Raw genomic sequence first — 23,999 nt, forward strand, 5'->3', positions numbered from 1 at the left:
AAAGCGAAAAGAAGTACGCAGGGGCAGCAAAATAAAAAATATCGTGTCACGGTGTTAGCGGTAATCGTAAAATCAACAATTTTTCTTAACTTTCTTTATTAAAAAGGCTTTCTCAATACCAAGTGTATTAATATAAGAAGATAAATATGCAGTATGATTTCTATGTTAATATATTCTTTACAGACATACAACGTGACATACACAATACCTGTGAAGATAACGCATCCACCAATATCTAAAGAAGTGAAGCGCGCGGGGACAGTCCGACTCAATTGTACCGCCACGGGTTCTCCCAAACCCAAAATCTATTGGTACAAGGATGGAGAACCACTACTATTGGCTAGCAGAGTAAGTACATGTTTTGTATGCAAAGCGTTTCACAGATCCATTATCATCAGCACAAGACAGCAGTCTTTGCGGAAAGAGATTTTTGGTTGCAGCAGTTAATTACAATTAATTTTAATTTATGACGTCATTATTCGACAGTATCGAATTCATCATTGATACCTACTTAATATGGAATATCACGCAGTTATAGGGGGGAAACCAGGGCTAAAGATTCGGGGCCTCCCTTTTACATATGTATTTTATTAGAAAAATAATTTGTTTAAAAAAAAACTTCTAAAATGCTACATTCACTATTTCTGTAACAATTTACCACTTGGAATCGAACTGAAGACATCTGCAGTGTTAACAGTACTAGATCATTGAGGCAATTAAAATTATATTATGTTTTACATATCTCATACATTCTTTGCCGTAAAGAATAGAGATTGATATGAATTCGTTTGTATTCCAGTTTAATCTACGTACATCTGCAGATCACTCACTCATTCAGTTGGTCATCAGTGGGATTACTTCTAATGATGCTGGTAAATATTTAATCTTAAGTTATATTATAGTTAGTTATATATAGTAGTTTGACACTCATATGGTGAAGGAAAACTGTCATGTCTTAGACATGAATTATGTAAGACACAGACAAAGGCTGATCACTTGCTGATAAAATTTATAATTATTTAGGTCATTTTATACATATACATATTAAATGCTTGTAACTTTACATTTACTCCCAGTTCCCAAATCAAGTGTTTTTTTAGTTATAATATTTGCTAGAACTACCAGAGGTCTTATTAATAGTGCTAGTTGTTCCGAGTGCATTGCAGCACTTCTCTTGCTGACTAAAAAAAAATGTTCTAATTTGTCGTGAAACCTAATTATGAGTATAATAGTTAATTTTGAGTCAATTTTAGTCCAGTTTTTCTTACCAATTGAACTTTAAACCATTATACCACAGACTATAAATACATATATATAGTTCTATAGTTTGTTTGACTACCTATTAACATATAAAAAATATGTTTTTAAACTTCCAGGTGTGTACCAATGTTTTGCGTCCAATGGAATCACAATGGCCTCACAATGGGCCGAGTTGACAGTAACGGGGCCGGCAGTCGCGGCCCCCGTAGCACTAAAGTGTGCCCCCACGGGCCCCACCTCTGTCTCCCTCAGCTGGGGCACCCTGGATAAGGTTACGGGATACTATATTGTACATTGGGAACCCACAGGTAAGGCTTGCTCATCCTATGCTTCCCTTACATCAAAGGTCAAAAAAATCAGAAAGAAAGCAGGCTTAATCCGTAACTAAGAGATTCAGAAAGAAGAATGGAGGAACTGACTCCTCTATGTCAAAAGCCGTGGCTAATGTTACATCCTCCCTCGTGAGGGGGATGTTTAGACCCGTTCGGGACATATGCACATATGCCCCCTTTGGGTGGTGTATGTGTTCGCGCCCTGCTGATACGGGGGTGGTCATATAACCCTTGATGGGGGCTGCAGCGCGAGGAGGCATAGGGTCGACTCGCTGCGCGCAGCCCGTAGTTGTCAAAAGCCATCACTTACGTCCATATTTGTATTCAGAAACGTTCGAAGTCTAACTTGGACGTTGTCCACGTCAACTTTAAACCAAGTGACGGAAATCGAAGACTTGAGCTGCAAATTCGGCGACACCGAACGGACAAGCATGTAATTAGAATACAGATAATAAGAAAAAAAAGAAATGAAGAAAACTTCAGTTAATTAATTATTGACTTCGGTATTGAGATAACTTTCAAAATTTGGTTTGGTCGCGCTTTAATTCTCACTGTTTGTCAAATTAATTGAGATAGAACCAAGAAATGTGTGGATCGTGGAAACATCGTTCATGGTCGTAGGTTCGATCCCCGGCTGCGCCAATGGACTTTCCATGGATTGCGACTTTAAACCTCGTGAGGAAACTTGTTTGTCTTTGTCGCCGTCAATGGGTCATTGACGGCGTCAGTCAGGCACAGTAGGCTGATCACCTACTTGCCCATTTCACTTATAAATGATCATGAAACAGATACACAAATCTGATGTCCAGAGCTAAAAAGGTTTTGGCAGAAAAGAATCAATAAATTGTTGAAGTTTTATGTAATAGGAGGCAAACGGCAGAAGGCTCATCTAATGTTAAGTGATACCGCCGCCCATGGACACTTACATTGCCAGGAGGCTCGCAAGTATGTTGCCGGCCCTTTAAATTGTACGCTCTTTTCTAGAAAGACCCTTCATAATTAAGCCTGTACGAGGTCCTACTGATGCATCAGGCTTTATACAAGTGTATACTCTACCTTATTCTAGAGCATTCTAAAATCAATCTTTCAAAAATTTTCATCAATCAATTAATTTTTTTTGTTATTTTCTGTTTTATAATACTGTAATTATTTTATTTTTATCTCACAAACTGTTTTATTGTTTTTCTATAACTCTTTGATACGGTTCACAATCTATCGATAGTTTACAATCTTACTAGATAGATTGTAATATAACGATGTTTACAATCTTACGGTGACATATACAAATATTGTAAATTATATTTTAAAAGAGTAAGAGTGGAGTTTCTTGTCCATTCTTACACGAAACTACCTTTTGGAAGGGGCAACTAGAATCATCTCAATACTTTATTTAACATTCAAAAGTGCCATTTTAGGTGATCTAATTGGAATATTTTTTGGCAGACATGTCAGAAGAATCCAAAACCGGTCAGCCACTGACAAACTCCGACATGACGGTCCCCGTAAGGGGGCTCACCCCGTACCGGTTCCAGGTTCGACTCTTCTCGATCGCAGTCAACAATTATATGCCCAGCGACATGTCGAAGGACGTCGTCTGTCAAGGGCAGGGCGGTAAGTCAATTATAAAGTACTAATTGTAAGAGCCTAGGCTAATGTGTGATTTACTTAGTGTTATAAGCGTAGATATTTGAGGTATATCTGAATATTTTTTGTATGCGAGTGATCTGTATAAAATTTATATTTTCCTATAATATCATGTTGTATATACACCCAGGTATTTTATATATAATCAACGGGAGTTAGGTTTTATGAAAATCCATTAAGATACTTCTAGTGATTAGTTTATCTTTCTTGTGTCCTTTTTAAAATTGTGAAAATAACATAATGTCTTATGATTTTTTGCATTTTTTCGCTTATTTAATTTATTGATCAGACAGAGCTTGCCTGGAATAGATCGCTAGACAAAGATAAGGCCTTCCTTTTTATTTAATTATGCCAATTGTATGATAAAGTAAATACGGCTTAAAGACGAGACTGACAATAAGACCTAATTTAACATGTATCTTCCAGTTCCGGTGAGACTGCTGAAACTGCAAGACAACCAAGTGGGAGTTTCCTGGCGTCACTTCGCTGAGAGGAACCCTGGAGTGGTGCAGTGGATCCTGCAGTATTCCCCCAACCACACCTTGCCTGATACCATTCAGAATGTTACCCTGGATGGGAGTGTTAACAACTATACGCTAAACGGTGATTAATTGCATTAAAATATTTTATTAACTGTTACATATTTTTTTTAAATTATGTATTTGTAAAACGAGCAGTGTTTCTCAGTGGCTTCATTGTGCGACATTACTGATGTCATAGGTTCGATCCTGGCTGTGCACTAATGGACTTGTCTATGGCATTTAACATTCGCTCGAAAGGTGAAGGAAAAAATCGTGAGGATTGTCTTGTCTTAGACATCACATGTTTGCCTATTAGATTGACAAATGATCATGAAACAGAGAAATCTGAGGCCCGGACCTAAAAAGGCTGTAACGTAAAAATATGAAATAGGTATATTACTTTAAAAAATATGTTTCTTTTAATGCCTACATAAAATTGGTATAGAGATTTAGATTACATTATAATTAATTAAAAAATGAAAATTATAATTATCTAATCTAATGTGTTCAAATATAATTTAACATATTTTCCAGTTGCATCCTCCGCACTATATGTTCGGGTGCTGGGGTCCCGAACCTTGGACTGGCTGCCTCAGAACCTATCCCTGGTACCTTGGACGTCTACCGATCAGGCGGGGAAGGACTTCGACGCCTGGTGAGGTTCTGGTCTCCAAGTTGGATATCTCGTGTGTGCCTTTCATCCAATTGAGACAATTTAGTATAGATATTTGGGAAACAAAACGTATCAATGTTTATATAAATTATCTTAAGATACACGTTAATTTTTTTTGTGTTATTTAGATAATTCTTATTAAGCTAACATTTGTGATAATCGTCGACTCTGAGTTTTCTGATTATTTATAGATAGATCAATTGCCTAATCAATATCTATAGTTATCCTTCTAGTGTTGAAATTGTACAGGATAATGTGCGATTACAATTATTACGATTTTGTAAATATAGTCAAATATTAAATATTAAATATGTTTTCCGTAATATCACTTAGCCATCTCACAAATTTTAACAATATATTTAAACGACATAGTGATAATAATAAATTGAAAATGGATAAAACGATATGTTTAGTAATACTTATTCGAGTTAAGAAAGTACCACCTCTGGAACCTCTATCCTCAAAGAATATCCTAAAAAAATAATAAAAAATAATCGGTTTTAGAATTGTGCATAGTTTATTAGTTAAGTGTTCTATAATTAATAACTCATTTCTCATTATCAAGTACCATTTACTTTTTTGTGGGTAAATCAAAAAATACTTACTACCCTCAAATGGGTAATTTTTTTCCCTTTTTCGGTGGAGATTTTTTTTAGTAGCAACACTTTTTTTCACTTTTCTTATTACGGATCAATAATTGCCTGAATAGAGACCTCATTCATTGAAAACAATCTCCTTTATTTATGATACTTCCCATTCAGGTTATTTTCTTTATTCAGGCGAATCGCCGTCCCCTACGGTCTGCGAGTGGTGGAAGTGATGGAGAGCAACTTGACTGTTTCATGGCAATGCGAGGGTGCCGAACGGTATACGTTCCTTGTTTGTGTACGCAAGTTGGAGGCGACTGAGGATTGTCAGGAGAGGTAAACTATACAACATTATTGAAAGTATATTTATTTTAAAGACACATTTATTTATATATTCATGTTCTAAGTCAAGAAATATGACAACTCAAATTTTACACACGTACACACACAAATAAAAGCAATTACACTGATGTATATCTATGATTAAATGATTGAGACTACAAACCTCATATAGATCGTCTATTCGCATTTTATAATTTTGATCAAATAAAATGGAATCTCTTTATATAATATGTGTGTTATCAATTGTTCCACAGTTTAAAGACAAATGCAACAGTGGAGAACTTAGAACCGGGCAGCGAGTATGAGGTGCGAGTTCAAGCGCGGGTTCCGGGACGTGCACGCGCAGGTGCCTTCAGCGAACCGTACCATGTCGTCACTGCTAGTCAGGGTATACATTTTATAACTATTATTGCTGTCAATTAATCTAATCTCGAAAATGTCAAATATATTTTTAAATGTTAAGCGCAATATTGAGACGGGTTTGATATAAGAGGGGATGCTTTCTTATAAACTTTGTGTAAACTTGATGAAATGAAATGAAATACGTTTACTCATCGGCAAAGAAGGCAGAGGGTGTTGGCCGAGAGAAAATCCGGCGTAAAAAACTCTCGGTACTCTTAAAAAAAAAGCAAATTATCAAACAATTCTACAATATTAAAAAAAAAATAGCAAATTAATTAGAATTAACGTTGATTTTCATTTTGATTTATTTGTTACATTATCACATACGTATTTCACTTTTCAAGATAATAGAAATTTTTAAATTGATTTTGAAAATTTTCTCCTTACTTATAAAATGCATATTCAGGCGGAGTTATAACGTAATATAAATAAAATATTTGAATTAAATTTTTCGTATAATTCCAGGTTCGAAACTATTCAGGAACTTAACGTACGCGTTCGTTAACTCGAGCGCAGTACGTATAACATGGAGTGGCGACGCACGCAACTACACAGTTCGGTATTCCTCGAGGCTCAAGGAACCGATCGAGCAATGGCCATTTGTTATTACGAATGTAAATACTGCTGTTGTAAGTATTTTATCTCAGTGTTCTAATACATGCCTCTTCATTAGATACCTGATTTCAATAGAACTTTTGTGCAAATGTGTTTGTATATAATATGTTATATATTTTCCTACAAAAAATCTTGCCCTTGCGTGTTTTGCACGTATGTATGCGTGCACGCATGTAACCGAGTGGTTATCCCCGCGCTTGGGGTTATTATGTTTATATTTACTTTTTATACATTATTTTTCTAACCGTGACAATTAAACATTAAATAAATAAATTATTTTAAATTGTAGTATATTTATCTACCCCATATAGTTTATAAATAATTTATTTCCATTTAAGAAACAATTAAAACATTAAAAAAACAGATTCTTGCAAACTAATAGATTTAATATTACAATAAATAAATAAATACTTCATAGACTAATCATAATACATCTCTCGCTGATAACGATTATTTTTTACCAATCAACATTTATTAAATAAATCCGTAAAAGATTGCTGCGGAACTTATTGTTTTTTTTTAATATTTGCGTAATAAATATTGTGTCTTGTCTTTACCACTAAATTTTTTCTATAAATGTGACGTGTACTTAAAGGAGTCAATATTTATTTCTCCAGATAAGCGGTATAGAGCCAACAGAATCGACATTTGTTATCGTGTCGGGATATCAACCCCTGGCGCACAGTCCCGTTCTGAATGTACCTCCGCAAATGAAGGACATGCGTGAGTAATGTACTTATATATCTTTTGGTAAAAATTAAAAAAAAACTCATGCATTTTTACTACGTTTTTTTTTAATATTTAATGAGGTAACTTCAATTATAAAGTGTTATGTTTCAGAAGCAAAAGACCTGGAGTACTCGTACAGCGGAAGCGATGTTCGCGTCTGGTGGCCGAAGGGGGCGACGCGTGAAGTTCGGGTGTCGCAGAACGTGACACAGCCCATCGACACCTGGAAGCTGTACAGCGTCACAGACAGTAGTATCGAGGTATATATATTATGTTGTCACAATCATATATTTTTATATAAACCTAAACATACAATCAAATATTAAATTTACAATTTTCTTAACCATCTTTAAAAAGTTTGGTCCCTGCAGCAGTGTTTATTCCAAGACATATGTAATGATTTAAAAATTAATTCTCTTATGATCTAGTTTACTGAATGTTTGCTATGAAATACAATATATGTGTATGTAAAGTCTTGTTAGTTTCATCACTTATAACTCAAGATCGGCTGGCCCGAAGTTAGTTATCTCTTTTTTGTTGGATTCTTCCTGCTCCGAATAGCAGATTGTGTAATAAAATATCGGATAAGTTATCGAATAACAATAAATAAATAAATAAATTTTACGAATCCAAATACACGTGGCGCCATCTGTTGACAAAACTACGCATCATTTTATATCGAATCGGCTTTGATCTTGATAGAAGACATGTGTGACGCTAGAGAGAAGATGCCTTATGTATAGAACTGCCAATCTTACTATTTACATAATGGCAGGCGATAAAACATTTTTGTATTTACAAAAACAGTTGTATTAATTCCCTATATGAAATCCCAAATTCAGTTAAAATAAAGTTAACACGATATTATTAGACTCTTAGGCGGAAGGAAGTTAGCTGGATTAGCTACAATTAATTTTTTTAAGTAGTATACCTGTAATGAATGTAATTTTCAGCTCCATGACTTAACTCCCTCGCTGCCAGTTCACGTGTTGGTGTCGGTGGGAGGTCACAATCAGATGCTGAATATTCCCGCCAGACCCGCTAATGAAAACTTCGGTCACCAGCTGGGTATGGATTTTTGAATGTGCAGCGTTTTTGTGGTCGAAAAGAGAGAGAGCGATTGAGAGAGAGAGTGAGAAAGGGAGATCGAGAAAAAATACACGCTATTGGTTGATGTATTCGTTTAGAGACATATTCGAATTTTCATCTTTCATTAAAAAAATTCTAAAGATTTGAAAATTCTCCTTTTCTTTAGCACGTACACAGTGTATATACAGTATGAATATAGATATACAAATACATGGAGTGATCATATATATACTGGTACATGATCATATATTCGGGCTTTTACCTTAGTAATGTTTATGTTTCACTTCTGACATGTGTACTTTGTGCGCACGCACTTTTTTATGTAGCAAATATATCCCTATCACCTCGACATCCATCGTTCCACAATTGAGCGTTTTCTAAGGCAGTTTTTGCCGTGCAACATCACTATGTGGAACCAGTTGCCACTGAAGTATTTTCGAACCAATTCGACTAAGGGTCCTTTAACAAAAGTGGGTACCACGTTTTAAAAGGCCGGCAACGCACTTGCGAGCCTTCTTGCAATATTAATGGCCATGGGTGGTAATAATTAACATCGGATAAGCCTACTGTCCGTTTGCCTGATATTTCATAAAAAAAATTTTTTTGTATTTTCAAACTAAAAGGAAGCGAAATTGTTTACCTTATGACACATTAGGAAAAGTTAAAACAGCTAATAGTGAAGCGACGCAGTAAATAGCGAGAACAATAAATTAAAGAGCGAAAGAGAAAGAAAGAGAGATTGAGAGGGACACAAAAATTAACAGAAATTGAGCTTCTGAATCGTTTTGAGCCTTCTTACTAACATATTTTGACGATTGAGCATGAAATTGGCGTTTTTCCTACAGCACTTCACTCATAATTACATTTGCGACATATTTTTGGACATTTTGAAACGTTTTTGATTATGTGAACACATGAGATCGAATTTAAAATCGATTGATGCAACTATAAATTCTATTAAATATAATTTTCTAGAAAACGTCTCAAGATTTCTAGCTTTAGTATTTATACATGATACTTGCTAGGTGTGCACTAATCTCCTTACAAAATGCATCTTTAAACTAACAATGGTACCCAGAGAAAGAACAATAGCTTAAAGTATTTAGTATACCATTAAATTAATTAGAAAATCTCATAAAGAACCTTAAATCACACCTGCACCCTTGTTAATATATAATTAATTGGCTATTAAGAGTATCAAAATATTGCCATCTCTCTCATTAAGCATCCGACAGACTGAGATAGCAATAATTTACGTTTTTAAGTATGACAATTAACATAACATGTTTGTGTTGACAGGCATCGGTTTGGGCGTTGGTTTTTGCCTGCTTTGCGTGTTTTGCGTGTTGATCGTCGTTTTTGTTTGCGTCTGGAGGAAAAAGAAAATTGCTAGGAACAGATCACCTAACCGGTTAGTGGAATTTGATTTCAACTTAATTTTAAGTACAATTTAACCAAAAACACTACATTTTTGTTATATAGTTATTTGTCTAAAAGTATTATTTCTGCGCAGGAGTCGGGTCCAAACGACTCAAGGTGTGACCGAAGAAGCTGAAATGAGGGTAAGGATATTTTTTTTATTTCCAAACCGCTTCCAACTTCTAATATCATTAACATCAGTTTAGTAATTTTTGATATGAGTTTTACCGTGTTTATGGAAGAAACATACAATAAAATACCTAACTAATGATGATCGCAGGTCTTGTATGTAGATACGATCCAAAAAGAAGTTGTTTTCATGAAAGTAGAAATTCTAGTTATGTACACTACCTAACTTACCTAACTTAACTAATGCAGTTTTCTATGTTTTGTTAATTTCCATCTCAATTTAATACGATTTAAGACGAATTTGCTTTTTGGCTTACTAAAATGACTTAAAGTATTTATATATAATTAATTTTAAAAGTGTATTACTAATTAAAATTTAAACGAAAAAATAATTAAGTATAAGTTGTTCTTTTCAAAATATACGTTAATGATGTGCTTGTAATATTCATGATGAAGTATCGCTGCTTCTGAAACTTAGCTGTTCATATTCTTGTTCATAGTTAATTTTATGATTTTTGTATATATTAACATTTCATAACCATAAGAACCAACGGTCCTTGGTCTGTCTGCCCTTGGCCTCAGACTTTTGAATGTTTCTTTGAATATTTCTCTTAATACTCCGTACGAAGAAGTTAACTATAAAATATATGAAAAGTTCTCCGATGTTTATTTCGGCGCCTATCATTGATAAAGTAACCGTTAAAGTCTCGTTAAATATCTTATTAACTCCCACGTAATTATCGATAAGACTCAAAATATCGGAAGATGTTATGACGTCCACAGGCGGTGGGCGCGAGTGGGCCAAGGGGCAACGGGACGGAGCCGCTTCTCAACGGGCACGTCCATATTATTGACAATCCTGCCGTAAGTATATTAAAAAAAGTCTTATATAGGTTTTAAAACGAGAAAAAGAAGCCGTAAATAATATTATCCTAATTTAATTAATAACAAAAAAAACTGTATCTCACCTTAAAATATATTATTCAAGTTCCGAAGATACTGGCAGCGCCAGAATAAATTTCCCCATTATATAGCTAATAGTATGTGTATGTCAAGTTCATCCTAGCTGTATATTTTATGAGGTTTTATTGAATTAATATTGTACCTACTACCTAGCTAGTGGTGTTTAGATGTGTTGTGTATTGAGGCTGTAAAAACCTTATTAAGAAAGTAAAAGGAACCATTTAAATTCATTCATTAAGAATTTAAGGGGAAACTTCAACGGCATTTCTATTAATACAGTCCGAGTCACTTGAATAGCCTCACCCCTAAATTTTGGAATTTCTGTATAAATATGAACGAATATTATTTTCATACTAGTATTAATTAGACTTCATGCGCAGTGCATTACGATACAAAACAAAACACGTACGAACCTGCACTGGAATACCGCGCCCCGCGTCGGTGCGACATTTCGTCCGCGTCACATGATTAGCCTCAGTGCTATTCGAACATTACTCGCGTGCGTTTGTTTTGGTTTTTTGGTAGCAATTCTTTATTTAAGCGTCGACTATTACGTATATATTTTTTTCGAAGTCTTATTCAAATGTTTAGCTATCATGGGTCGTGGTCGAAAAATAAAAAAAACCGAAAGAGAAAAAGTGAATTTTTATTTGGATCAAAAACTATCTCACCGTGAAATTGCAATAAAAATTGGTCGCAGTCCTAAGGTAGTTAATAATTATGTGAAAAATAAAGAAAACTATGGGAAAAACTATAAAGGTCGTACAAAATTGGCTACTTCGTCAAGTGAACGTCGGCTTATTTTACGTGCAGCATCTAATTCTTCCAAGACAGCGCGACAAATTGCGAATGAAGTAAACACCAGCGCATCACTGTCTACCGTGCGATGCATTATAAAGTCATCACCAAACCTTAAACGGCAGAAAATCAAGAGGAAACCTCATTTGCGCGATCAATATCAAAAAGCCCGTTGTTATTTGCTAAAATACATATGTCTTGGAAAAATCAAAGGCATAATGTTGTTTTTAGTGATGAAAAAAAATTCAATTTAGATGGTCCAGATGGTTATTCATATTATTTTCACGATCTAAGAAAAGAAGAGCGGGTGTTATCACGTCGTCATTTGGGAGGTCGCTCAGTAATGGTATGGATGGCGGTTTCTTATAAGGGGCCTATTCCAATTTCAATTTTCCGAGGCAAACAAATTCAGCATTGTATACTAATCTATTAGAAGAAAAGAAAAAAATATTTTTAAAATTTTAAAACACCGGAACTGGATTTTCCAACACGATAATGCCTCTATACATGCGTCACAGGAAACAAAAGCTTGGTTTCAAAAAAGTAAAATTGATGTTTTAGATTGGCCATCGAACTCTCCGGACTTGAATATTATGGAAAATATTTAGGGCTATGTATCTCGCCAGATATTTGCCGGTGGACGCCAGTTTAATAGCAGCGCAGATCTTGAACAAGAAATTTATAAAATTTTAATAATTTGGATCAAAATTACATTCATTCATTATATAGGTCTATTCCCGAACGTATTTTTGAAGTTATTAAAAGCAATGGAAAGTATACAAAGTATTAAAAACAAATTATAGCCTTATTTATTTGTGTTTTATTTCACTGATGCTATTCAAGTGACGCACCATTTTCACTACTTTAGTGTGCGGTTAGTACTATTTATTTATCTTATTTTTACTTTTTATGATTAAGCTATAGTACGACGCTAATTAAGTTTACTTATGAAGTAAAACAGGCAACATTTAATATACCACAGAATTTATATTAATTTTGGGGGTGAGGCTATTCAAGTGACTCGGACTGTATATATGTATATATGAATTTAATTTTATCAATAACAATTGTTTTCGTTTTCAGTCGAAAACCCCAAACGGGAAAGTGAAGAAAGCCCGCCGGTACGACGCATTCGACTCATTCGACGTGTCTCGCGAACCCGAGCGAACGGCCGAATGTTCCTTCGGCGGTCTCCTGGACACCTCCCGCCCCCCGCCCGACCTGATCCCCTCTCGCTCCAACGGCTCCTTCAAACTCCCCGACGACAACATGAACTCCGAACTGACTCACGGCACGTTCCAACTGGACAACAGCAAAATTCAACCCACCCTTCAGCCCAACGGTTGAGATCGCGCGACGCCCTCTGTTCAGAATCACACAGGGGTAGGCGGCCCCCGAACCGGTCCCGGTTTTAACGATAGGAGTTTTGTACTTTGTTTCGAGGCTCAGGCCGAGTTTTGTTCCTATTCCGACCGACGCACGCGCGTATACGCCCGGCGCGTACGCGTGCGAGGGCCTCCGCGTCACACGAACGTACAAAATACAGACCAAAATAACCAAACACACACATGTACATATTTATTTTCCTTAAGCCTAAGAAGCTACAGTTACCCCCTTACATTCCACGTATGTTTAACGCACACCCGTTTATCGAACACAAATTCAATTAGATAGAGTAATGAATTGATATTGCAACGAAACACTGCTATTATATGAGAAATAGTTTAATAAATTGTTGAATATTTACTTACGGAGGGCGGGGTCGGCGTTCCTCGGTCGAGATCATCCACCTTTAATTGAGCCGGCCCCACCCTCTCGCTCGTGAAACCCCTTACCGTTCGTTATTTATTCCATATCACAATGATGATCTACCTCATTTACTTGGTTATAAGGTATTTGTTAAGTTGGCCCAACGATATTCGGCAACATTATTTATTTCATAGTTTTAAGTCCACACAGGTTCTTTCACCCTTCGGTACAAGTTTAGCACCTCGGTACAAATGTGTACGTTTGCGTTTACGTTTGCAGCCTATTTTATTATTTATTCTATACTTAGACCACGTACGAAGCCGTTAATTCCATAGCAATAGCGATCTGATGTCGCAGCTTTTCAATATCTCAGGCATAATCTTTTGAGAGTGGGACGCCGATGCTGTGTAAATAAACAGTTTTAATGATTCGGGACAGGGTAAATTAGGGAGACTTAGCGCTAAGTACGACTCGCGTGTGTCAAATCCAACGGACGTTTGGCGTACCGGTTATACTTTGAGTGGGGGGGATAGCGATTATGTTTTTTAAAGGTTGCAAACGCCAATCGAAGTTTGTGTTATAAACAGCTTCTGTTAACAAGCAATAAATTATGCTCATTGGGAACTAAGTGTCGAATTGAAATGTCTCTTTATAACACAGACGTTTGTAAATATAAACTCAGTTTAAATTTAATCGCCGACTATGTACCTGATACTTCAATTACAGTTAGTTTTAGATTTAGTGTGAGCTCTTTAGGCTAGAAATATAACGTCGCTAGGTTTACACAGGGTCTAAGACATCTAGGGCGCGTTGGTTTTTGAAGGAATTTTGCTGTTGTTTTGTTGCTTCGTTATCTTCCTACGTATCGGTGCGTTACGAAACGCGAGCACGGATTGTCGAACTGTGAAAATCGTGTGAGATTTTCACGATACGATTTCTTCGATAGTTTTTGCGAGATTTGTAGAAACAGTTCAAAGTATGTACGCATTTTGTATTATAGCTACGTTAGGTATTAAAGTTTCTTTGACGCTATTTTGTATACAAGTTCACTCTAGGTTGTGTATACTTCGTATTATTTATTTTATTTACCAAATTGTTGTCTCCCGATGCAATAAACCTGAATTATGTACAACTGTAGTTAAATTGTTAGCGTACGGCGAGCGACGAGGATCGTGCGCGTCGCCCACCGTACTCGGTCCATTTTTAGTTGCCGTAGTGGATCGTTATAAGTTCTTCCTTGTACAGATTTTTTATTCTCAATTTACAAGAATGGCTTTTCCGTCCTTGGAAATGATTTCAAATAAAAGCCTGATGTATGTGCCTCGATACGTTTAATCGTTTTGCAATAATTTAGTTCAAGGATCGAATAAGTCGCGACAGATGGCGCTGTAACATAAAAGTATTACTGTCACAGACAATTTATCAGGGCCGAGATTCAGAGACTAGAATAGGATTTTTTGACTCATCTTCGAACTTACATCTCACGTTCCATCGCTCATCCGCTTGATACTTTGTATTTTACAAGATGTTATAAGTTAAAAAAAAAATTAAAGAAAGCTATCTGCCTTTGCGACAACCTTTGCTGTAAATATAAAATATAGCTTTAGATTATAATTAGATATTTTGGGCACAAATCTAGTAAAAATAAAAAATACTCTTCTACTCTCTGAATCTAAAACTACCAGCTGTACTCTTGAGTCGTCGATTAAGGATTAAAATTTTAATATGACTTTGATATAATGTAAGAGATCCGAGTACAAATAATAGATTTGGCACCGCCCTGAATTAGTCGTTAAATTTCCATCTCCACCGTATTTGTATATTCATCTACAATTAAATATTATTTATAATAGTCTCTAAGAAAGACTAATGTAAAAAAATACAATAAGAAAAACTTATAATTTTTAAAATATAATTCAGCGCCACCTTGCGGTCACATTACACGGGTAATTCATTCCACTTTACAATAGCTATTTCTGTTACTGCACATTCCATATTGGCTGCAATAGTTGTCTCCTTACAGATTTTTTATATTAAGTTTTAATTAATGTTACATAGACACTGAAGGTAGTGTTTATGCGTTTTTACCGCAGAGGATATTAAATCGATTATTTCGAGCAAACTCAAAATTCTTGTACCTTTATAATTTTTTTTCAAAATAACTATTCTATTATATTAACCCCTTTAATAAATTATAGTAAAATAATAAACCAAAGCCTACATTTTTACTCCTTTTTTGTTATTATCCTATGTATAAAATAAATTATGGAAAACAACACAGCATGAAATATTGCCTTGTGGTAAAAACGCCTGATCCAGCCTTATAAATAGTATAGGATATTGTTACTATAGTATAACCAAGTTTGGGAGTAATTGTACAATCGAGGGATTTATCAATTTCATAAATCGTAATATATTACAGACAATTACAGATTTTTTTATTATAATCCGATATAGACAACAGAATAGTGTTGCTATTTTCGCTAAAAAATGCCGATTTTATTGTGTTGTTATGCTTTCAAGCGTTTGAACAATGGATTTAACATCGTTTTATCAATTTGTCAAAAAATTTTATGTCTATCTGAGTTTCCTTTCGTTTCGGTGTTGCCAGCGATTTTGGTATGTACTTATTAAACGCGTCCAATAATGCCGGATTGTTCAGGGCTTATATTTATTTGTAGTTGTGTTATTATTTGGTACGTTGAAGCTTTGGCGTGGATTGAAGGATTCATTCTTGCTTATAATTTGTATTACTGCTAAAGAGATCAACCAAAATTGATGTCGTATGTTAGGGCATAGAAAGCTTCTGTACATTAAGTTCTATGAGCATTTGGGGCAAGGGCCTGATAATCTTACCAATTGATATTTGCAAGTAAATTATGACAATAAGTTTTCATACAAAGAAATGGGGTAATATTTCTATATTTACTTAAATTCGTAAATATTAATTATCAAATACATTTTCAAATATAAATGGAATGAATCTTTCACCACAAGTGTTAGGATGGAGATGTTGTTGTATACATAATTATTAATAAGGGCGAAACCCATGTTTAATGTACTGTGGATTTAAACATTTTGATTTTCTAAAATTTTTAAGTCGCTAGAGAATTACGTTTAAGGTAATTATGTTCGACATTAATTTTAATTTAAAGTTGGATGTTAATCAAAATGTTTAATATTCATTTTAATATTTTATACGTTTAAGATATTTCAAATCGTGTGGGAACATGAACAGCTCCACCCTTGGACCAAATACTATGAAATTGTTACAAAGTGTTTAAGAAAAGTTAAGTAGGTTGGGGCCTATTTTGCTGGAGACAATTGCGACACGCCCGCGTCAAATCCTTAAACCGCGTTTCCATTATGCAAGTACTTGCTTGCAAGTATGACGTCACGTTTGTGTGCAAGTGAGTTGAAACAAAAGAAACATGATTTTGTTCAACTTACAGCTCGCATATCTACAAGTTTTTGGTGGCGTAGATAGTTCTCCTAATTGAACAGTGTTCATCATGAGAAGAAGTCGTTCTATGGTTGCATTTCAGTGCAAAGATGTAAACGTATTAATTATACGTATACACATAGTAAGTAACATAAAATTAACACAAAAAAACGCTTGCAACTCGCGTGCAAATGAGCTTACTTAAGTGTTGGGCATACAAGTTTGAACCTGTATGCAAGTTGCAACTTGTATGCAAGTCACTTGCATAGGAAACGCGACTTTATATAGTACGGTACGGAGTTTAGTTTGTTTTCATCGAAATAGGTACCGACGAAAAGGACAATATGAAATGTTTGTGAAATAGATTTGGAACTCTAAAACAAAATAATTGTTAAGGAAATATAATTCGAGTTTCGTTTGGAAAAATTAATTCACGTTAACAAGATACATGGATTTAATGACATAATCTTAATTGAAAATATAATCGTGTTCCCACAAAAGAAAATTAGTTTTTAAATAATTGAATCTACCTCAACCAAATTACCAATTAACGTTGTTTGTAAGTGTTTCTATTGGGTATAATAACTAATATTAACTGAATCGTAGTGTTTTATAATAAAATTACTTTGTTCGGTAAACCATTTTGATACGGCGACTTTTACTGCCGACATTTTGAATGTGTCTCACGAGATGTTGCTACGATATTGTCATGATTGAACGATTAAAAATTGAAAATTAAAATGTGTTTTATTTTCTATTAATAGTGTCGTTTTTTCTACAAACGTAGAATAAATTTTTTGAAAGATAAATATCTTGCTACGCCAAGGGACCTAACTTCTAACGCGTATACATGAGTAGACACACGTTTTTTTAATAAACTGTACTATACTCATACACAGAAATACATATAAAGGTTTATATTATAATAAAACAAAGTATGCGAGTTATTGTTTATTCCTTAACTGTACAAGAAGGCTTTGTCGGCACAATCTCGACACCGCGCTCTCATCCTTTCTCCGTAATTTAGCGGCTAAACGAGCTAAGCTAAACCTGGATCTTGGGCGATCACGCCTGGAACCATCTGAAATAAAGATGGCGGTGATGGTAGAACATAGCTGCTATATACATTTGGCCAATTATTATTAAAACAAGAAAATTTACTTGACCGCAATGTATTATAAATCGCAAGTATTGTACTTGATAAAAGTTTTACTGATTCATAAGCATAATGCATATGACTGCAAAAATATTTGTCAATAGGAATGATTGACACAAAATTAAATTAAAAATTTAACATCATACAACAATATCGAATTCCAAAGTAGTTGACATTTACTTTCAGCTACTCTTTGCCAGGTTTCCCTCTCTACGTTGACCATTCCCGTGGAAGCACTACGGCCCAATGGTGAGTCTGGATTTGAACTTTGGCCCTCCGCCGCATCGCTTTCACAGCTTACTTGACTAGACCTAGAAAATAGTTTTTTAAATGAGCGGTCAGGCTGAAATTGCCAGACCAGTTAGGTTCTCAGGCTTCTAAGTTACGCCAGTTGATTTAGATAATCGCTATATCTAAATCATCGAAGCTCTGAGAATATCGCTAGCCTGGCTAGTAGGCAGAAACTATAGATTCAGTGTAGATGCGTCTTAGGGCATGCTTGTGATGTCAAGACTGTTTACAAAATTCGCAAAAGAGCAAGACTACGCCATCCGTTCGCAAAACTACCAGGAGGCCTTGTTCTGGGAAAAACGGACAAGAAACTCAGCAAGTTTTACTTTTCAACAAATTTTCAAAGACAATTGACATAAACCACGTCATTAAAGTTACACTAGTAAAAAAATTTGTTCTGTGATTTACCTATAAACATATCGCCAACAATTTTAAGATAAAAAACAAATTATAACAATATAACTATAACTATTGCCTCGCGTTTTTGTCCTCTAGGTAGTCATTAATTGTGTAGTAACCTTAACACATTAATGTTTTTTTAATATGTGTTTTGAATATGTTTAATGGTAGTTCTAATATTTTACTAGGAATCATGTTATAGCAGCGTATATTTAGGCCTATAAATGAAGTACCTGTTTATTATCTGCAACCTGGAAAAAAATTCCCCTATTTCTTGTATTTCTATTGTGAATGTCACTGTTTATAAAAAGAGAACTAATATACACACAAAAACGATACAGTTGTAGATATATTGGGAAAAGTAGAGAAGTTATAGTCTACTGTCTCACTAATGGCCGACTTATCTATAGTAAAAAGGATTCTATGTATTGTACACTTACCGATCACCTGGTCTTAAGTCACTTGCAGAACTAGTACCTTCTCTTCTCATAGAAGGAGAAGAAGAAAGGAACCGTTCCCTCGCTTCCTTTATCCTGGCGGCTCGGGATGTCATCCTGATTAACGTACAATTATCTTCAACAGCAGATATGGATCTCATAAAACTAGGGTTTAATAATAACGGTTTTTCGAACATTTCTTCAGATCTCTGGTTAATTTCTTCCAAATTCTGGTGTATTTTTTCCAATCGTGGTATAATTGTCTCCATACTTGGTGTTGTTTCTCGTATATGTACATCTTCCACTTCTTCGTTTTGAGGATGTAATGTGTTCGCGCTGTGGGATTTCAAAACTCCATCGTCTGCGGGTGTCAAACATTTTTCTGACATTAATTGATCTTGCGATAATTGACACGCGCTGGCGGATTTTTGAACTTCTCTTTCTAGGAATGGGTTATTTCTAGAAGAAGAATATGTCTTATTAGGTTCGTTGGGAACGGTTTCAACAATTTATCGATAAAACCCAACTAGTATCATGCAATTAGTTTCAGACAGAATAATAAAGGTGAAACTGACGACATAAACGCATATTATCAGAGTCAAATAGGAGCCGCTTCATAAAAGACAGTTTTGTAGAAAGCTACAAATAAAATACCTTATATTAACTCCTACAGGCATATCTGGTGGACGTTTTCTTTCCGATTTTGGAGATCTCCATAACGGAGATGTGGTGCCACTACTTCCTCCGGAAGGTGGAGCTGCAGTATATAATCATGTTGTAAATTTCTTTATCAACCCACCCATACTAATATAATGATTAATAATTATTAAATAGATTTGTTAACTTGGTTCCTTGATTAAATATTATACTACGTGTTGTTGCCACAGTAATGTGACTTGGCAGTCACACGCCGATTTAGGCGAAACAGTTTAAAGTAAACCTACCTACCTTCCTTGCTATATTTATTTCTATTTAGATGTTTGCAAACATTTTGTAAAACAATTTTGCGATTTAACTGGACTTTAATGTCCTTTCTTTTTGTCATTTATTTACCAGTTTGAAGTAATATTTATATTATGTACATTATCACCCATGAATATTTTATTTTTATTTTACATGAATCAAAACCGTTTTGAATTCAAAGGATTTTCCTTACCTTCATTAATTTTTTTATTATACCGTTGAATCATAATTTTAATGGCCGGTGCAGTTTCCTTCTTTCGTTGCGAAGTCGGAGAAGTAGGGAGGGGTGGCCTCGAATTTTTTTTCTGCTCATCATCTTGTAGGTCTCCAGAACTTTTTCCAGAGCTTTTAGATTGCAAAGAAGTTTTCGAGTCGTGGACTGGCTGAGTGAATTGAGTCTGGCTTGGTTCTAATTCCTCCACGTCTACTGGTATAACTGCGCGTGGAATGGTCTCTCCACTTCTCACAATTGGTGAAAATATTTTGCGTGTGGTCTTCACTATAACTTCCGGCGGTTTGTCGTGGACATCTTGAGTTTTGATTTTTAGGACGAACACCTGAAACAGAATAGTAATACGTTCTTCTTATAACACACTTATACGATATACATACATCTTTATTAGTAAGACTGATTGTGCTGGATACAGCAGGAGGCAGCAGTAGCTGCCATCAGGCTTATGGTTTTGGATCTCTGGGGTAAAAATCACCACCATTTAAATATTGGGTCTCTATTCTGAAGATAACAATAAAGCTAATCAAATGCCAGTAAATAAAATAAAAAAGTACTTCTTTTCTGGATTTCAAAGTATGAATGAGTAATTACTTCGCCTTCTGTTTCCGAGTGATGCGATGTTGGAGGTGTCCTGGGCTTCTCGGACTGTCTCCGCGGTCTTTTCTTCCTTCTCGGTATTTCTACCGTCACCGTATCTACTTCTGGTTCTGTATCAGTTTCAGACGGCTTCGATTGTTCCCTCTCTAATCTGGCTCTGGATGTTTTTTTCTTTTTACCGTTATTACGTTTTTCGTCTTTATCGCTATCGTTTTGTTCTTTGGAACTGTCTATCTTCAAACTTTTGATACTTATACTTTTGCTCATGGATTGAGCTTCAGTAATGTTATCAGTTTCAGAGTAATCTTTGAGGGGACCTCTTTCAATTTCCTCAATGGTCTTTCTAATAAATTTGGCGTCTTCTTCGCGGCTTTTCTGTCTTGAAATTTTCCGGCGTGTTTTTTCAGTGGTGGACTGAAATAGATTATTTTTACCAAATTAATAGTTTGTTCTGTTTTTAATCATTTTACAGCCTAATGGTACTTTGTTTCTGTTACTTTATTTATAATTCAAGAAGTATTTTTTTTATAAATACTAAGATCACACATTTACAATTAATTATATTACAATATATATTGACAAAACCAAAACATACATACCTGTTCTCTGATAATTTTATGGTTTATCGTTTGTTCTTTTGTTTTTATTATCCGGGAATCTGAAATCATTACTATTAAATTGTTAATAGCTAATAGTCTAGTCTATCTACTATAATATATCTATCAGTTATTTTTTAGCGATGAGTCCATAAGTTGTGTTGGTTTGCAACGCAATCTGCTTTCTAAGAAAAATTACAATACACCTTAAGTAATAATTTGCCGTAATTGTTCTTGACTACAGAATTTTTTTTAATAACGAGAGGTATTATTTAGAAAAGATTTTTGGCAAAACAAGGCACACAGATCTCTAAAAATAATGAGATGATAGAAATATATATATAGATAGTATTGTATTTTCGACTTTTGTATGAATTATTTAGAGGCAGCCATAATCTTGGAAGACGTAAAACTGTCCATCCATCTCGCGATACTGAGGTCCTATTGAAGATCTGTCTTGTATTGCCAAGACCGGTAATAAGATTATTATGGACCCACCAGAGCCATTCGATTGTACAACAGCAGTTCCGGTGATTGCAGACGTGGTTTCACACAGTAAACGTGCCTCGGCTGGGCCATATGTATACACAGGTTTTTGTGGTGTATGTCGTGGAGAGACAGCTACTAAAGGGGCAGCCGTGCAGACCTCTTCGGCCTCTATCTCTATTAGGAGGGCTTCTCGAGCGTTGCCATCTTCACAATCTTCGTCATCAAGCTGAAAATTCAAAAGCCATATTCATAAATCTTATCATAAGATAATTTTCAAACAGGTTCTTGGTTTTTTAAATTATTTTCTAGAGATATATATTAACAGTAAACATTTTGAAAGAATCATTTTTTAATTAAGGGCGTTTTCCGCTAAAAATACACCATGGTCCCACATGGAAAACTCTCTCAGGGCGGGAGCACCTCAAACCAGCTCCTCAAGGTCCAAGTAAAACCTCGACGTCTGGTCATTTATTCCATAAATGAGGGTTTATTAAGGCATTTTTTGCAGAGGACCTATGTCCACTATGTGCCCAGCTGCCCACTGAAGTATTTCCGAAGCAATTCAACTTAAGGTGCTTCAAGAAAAGAGCGTACCACTTCTTAAAAGCCGGCAATGTACTTGCAAGCAAACTTTCAAGTTGAGTGTCTCTGAGCGGCAGTTACATACAAAAACAAAAACATACATGTCTTATTGTGAGGGTAAGTAAGCTGCTTTAACAAACATAACGAAATTTTAAAAGAATCTGGGCCTCGGAACCTTTCAGTAAATTCAGAAACGTATTTGAAACAACATACCAAATTTTCTAAATCTTCAGCATCGTTAACACTCAAACTGCTTGCATGAACTCTCCCACCCGCGAACACAGGACCAACGCTTCCGTCACTTTGTGTACGAGTTAGGGCAGATGGAACCTTATTCCTCGCCTTTGCTTCCTGCAATAGGGCGGATGTGGAGGCCTCTGGAGCTATACCTCGAGATTTCTCCCATTCGTGAAGTTTTCTTGTAAAGGAGCGGGAGATTCCTGCAATAATCAGGTGATATGAAGACTTAAGTAAATCTGTTCTGTCTGTCAAAACTCACTGAGAGTGACTAAACTAGTAAGAGCAGTGGTGCAAGGGGTTTGTTGATTTCAGGAAAATACGAAGAAATAAGATTTTTTTCATGAAAGGCTGATGAATAGATTAATCAAATTATGAATAAACTAAATAATGTCGTATAATATTTTTTTCTTGTGACTAACTTTCTGTGAGACAAGTTTTAGCGATTTTTATTTGCGGCTATCTACATATAAAACTTAAATATATACCGTGAAACTTAAAAAGACCAGTCGATGTTTGAACCAACACTTCGTCAGGTTTCGCTTCCTCCTCCCACGTCGGAACTGAATTAGTTTCCTTCATACGGGTCCATTCATCTGAAACACATACAAGTGATGCTAAAAATATAATTCATTAATATTAATAATATCAAAAGTCGTTGATACTTTAAAAAACGTCATAATAAAATTTTGGCCTCCAAATATAAAATTTGGCAGAAAATATGTACGAGTATATAATATGCATTTAAAATACTTGACTGTTTTTAGATGTTTGATAATACCCTTACAACAATCTTCTCTCGTACAGAAAATGTCATAAACCACATCGTCATAAAAGTTGCATAAGTAAAGTTATTCCTTGGTTCATGTCAAAACTTGAGAGTTAGCATACTACCTATCCTAACATATGGATGCCAAACGTGGGCGCATAGTATCCAAATTTATCAAACTTATAACTTATGCCAACACGCAATGGAAAGGAGCATGGTCGGAATAAGAAAATACTACTAAGAAGCTGAAATAGAAGTGGACCAGTCCTCTGACTTTTACTTAAGTTATCATAGAAAGAATGGAGAAATGGTCCAGGAACCACACAGTCGCATCCAGGTTGCGGAAAGCGTGGTAGAGGACGACCACATAAGCGATTGGATAACATATTCACAAACATTGATGGGAAATTTATTTTGGCGTGAGTAATGAAAGTGAGGAATGAAGAAAAGCGGCTTTTCCACGTGGCAGGCGGATGAGGAGCTGCTGCTATATATAATAGTATACTGTATTATCCGAATTAAAATTCTTTATTATTATACATTTCTAAAAGACATAA

At 35.2% G+C, this 23,999-nt stretch overlaps 2 protein-coding genes across 7 annotated transcripts in view; one reads left to right on the forward strand and one right to left on the reverse strand.

The window, feature by feature from the left end:
* The window catches only part of LOC110992059 (protogenin), a 74,373-nt gene extending 57,206 nt beyond the window's left edge, over positions 1–17,167 (forward strand). The window contains exons 8-23 of one of the 5 annotated variants that reach the window (XM_022257723.2): positions 184–348; positions 800–872; positions 1,377–1,568; positions 3,036–3,203; positions 3,663–3,839; positions 4,292–4,412; positions 5,210–5,353; positions 5,614–5,747; positions 6,227–6,390; positions 6,994–7,099; positions 7,217–7,365; positions 8,059–8,173; positions 9,494–9,605; positions 9,708–9,756; positions 10,526–10,606; positions 12,587–17,167. In XM_022257723.2, coding sequence (XP_022113415.2) covers positions 184–348; positions 800–872; positions 1,377–1,568; positions 3,036–3,203; positions 3,663–3,839; positions 4,292–4,412; positions 5,210–5,353; positions 5,614–5,747; positions 6,227–6,390; positions 6,994–7,099; positions 7,217–7,365; positions 8,059–8,173; positions 9,494–9,605; positions 9,708–9,756; positions 10,526–10,606; positions 12,587–12,850 — 2,214 coding nt within the window. In that variant the 3' untranslated portion in view covers positions 12,851–17,167. Of the gene's footprint in view, positions 1–183; positions 349–799; positions 873–1,376; positions 1,569–3,035; positions 3,204–3,662; positions 3,840–4,291; positions 4,413–5,209; positions 5,354–5,613; positions 5,748–6,226; positions 6,391–6,993; positions 7,100–7,216; positions 7,366–8,058; positions 8,174–9,493; positions 9,606–9,707; positions 9,757–10,507; positions 10,607–12,586 lie in introns of those variants that run through there. The other 4 variants (XM_022257724.2, XR_002600148.2, XM_022257725.2 and 1 more) reach the window with 4 other exon arrangements.
* Positions 17,168–17,632: 465 nt separating this feature from the next.
* The window catches only part of LOC110992063, a 29,396-nt gene continuing 23,029 nt past the window's right edge, over positions 17,633–23,999 (reverse strand). The window contains exons 8-17 of one of the 2 annotated variants that reach the window (XM_022257729.2): positions 23,162–23,269; positions 22,650–22,876; positions 21,864–22,080; positions 21,369–21,427; positions 20,764–21,183; positions 20,134–20,497; positions 19,632–19,734; positions 18,981–19,436; positions 18,031–18,161; positions 17,633–17,775 (exon numbers count right to left, since the gene is read on the reverse strand). In XM_022257729.2, the coding sequence (XP_022113421.2) occupies positions 17,639–17,775; positions 18,031–18,161; positions 18,981–19,436; positions 19,632–19,734; positions 20,134–20,497; positions 20,764–21,183; positions 21,369–21,427; positions 21,864–22,080; positions 22,650–22,876; positions 23,162–23,269 (2,222 nt within the window). In that variant the 3' untranslated portion in view covers positions 17,633–17,638. Of the gene's footprint in view, positions 17,776–18,030; positions 18,162–18,980; positions 19,437–19,631; positions 19,735–20,133; positions 20,498–20,763; positions 21,184–21,368; positions 21,440–21,863; positions 22,081–22,649; positions 22,877–23,161; positions 23,270–23,999 lie in introns of both variants that reach the window. The other variant, XM_045629240.1, reaches the window with a different exon arrangement.

The sequence above is a fragment of the Pieris rapae genome, chromosome 8, assembly GCF_905147795.1.
Source record: "Pieris rapae chromosome 8, ilPieRapa1.1, whole genome shotgun sequence".
NCBI lineage: Eukaryota > Metazoa > Arthropoda > Insecta > Lepidoptera > Pieridae > Pieris > Pieris rapae.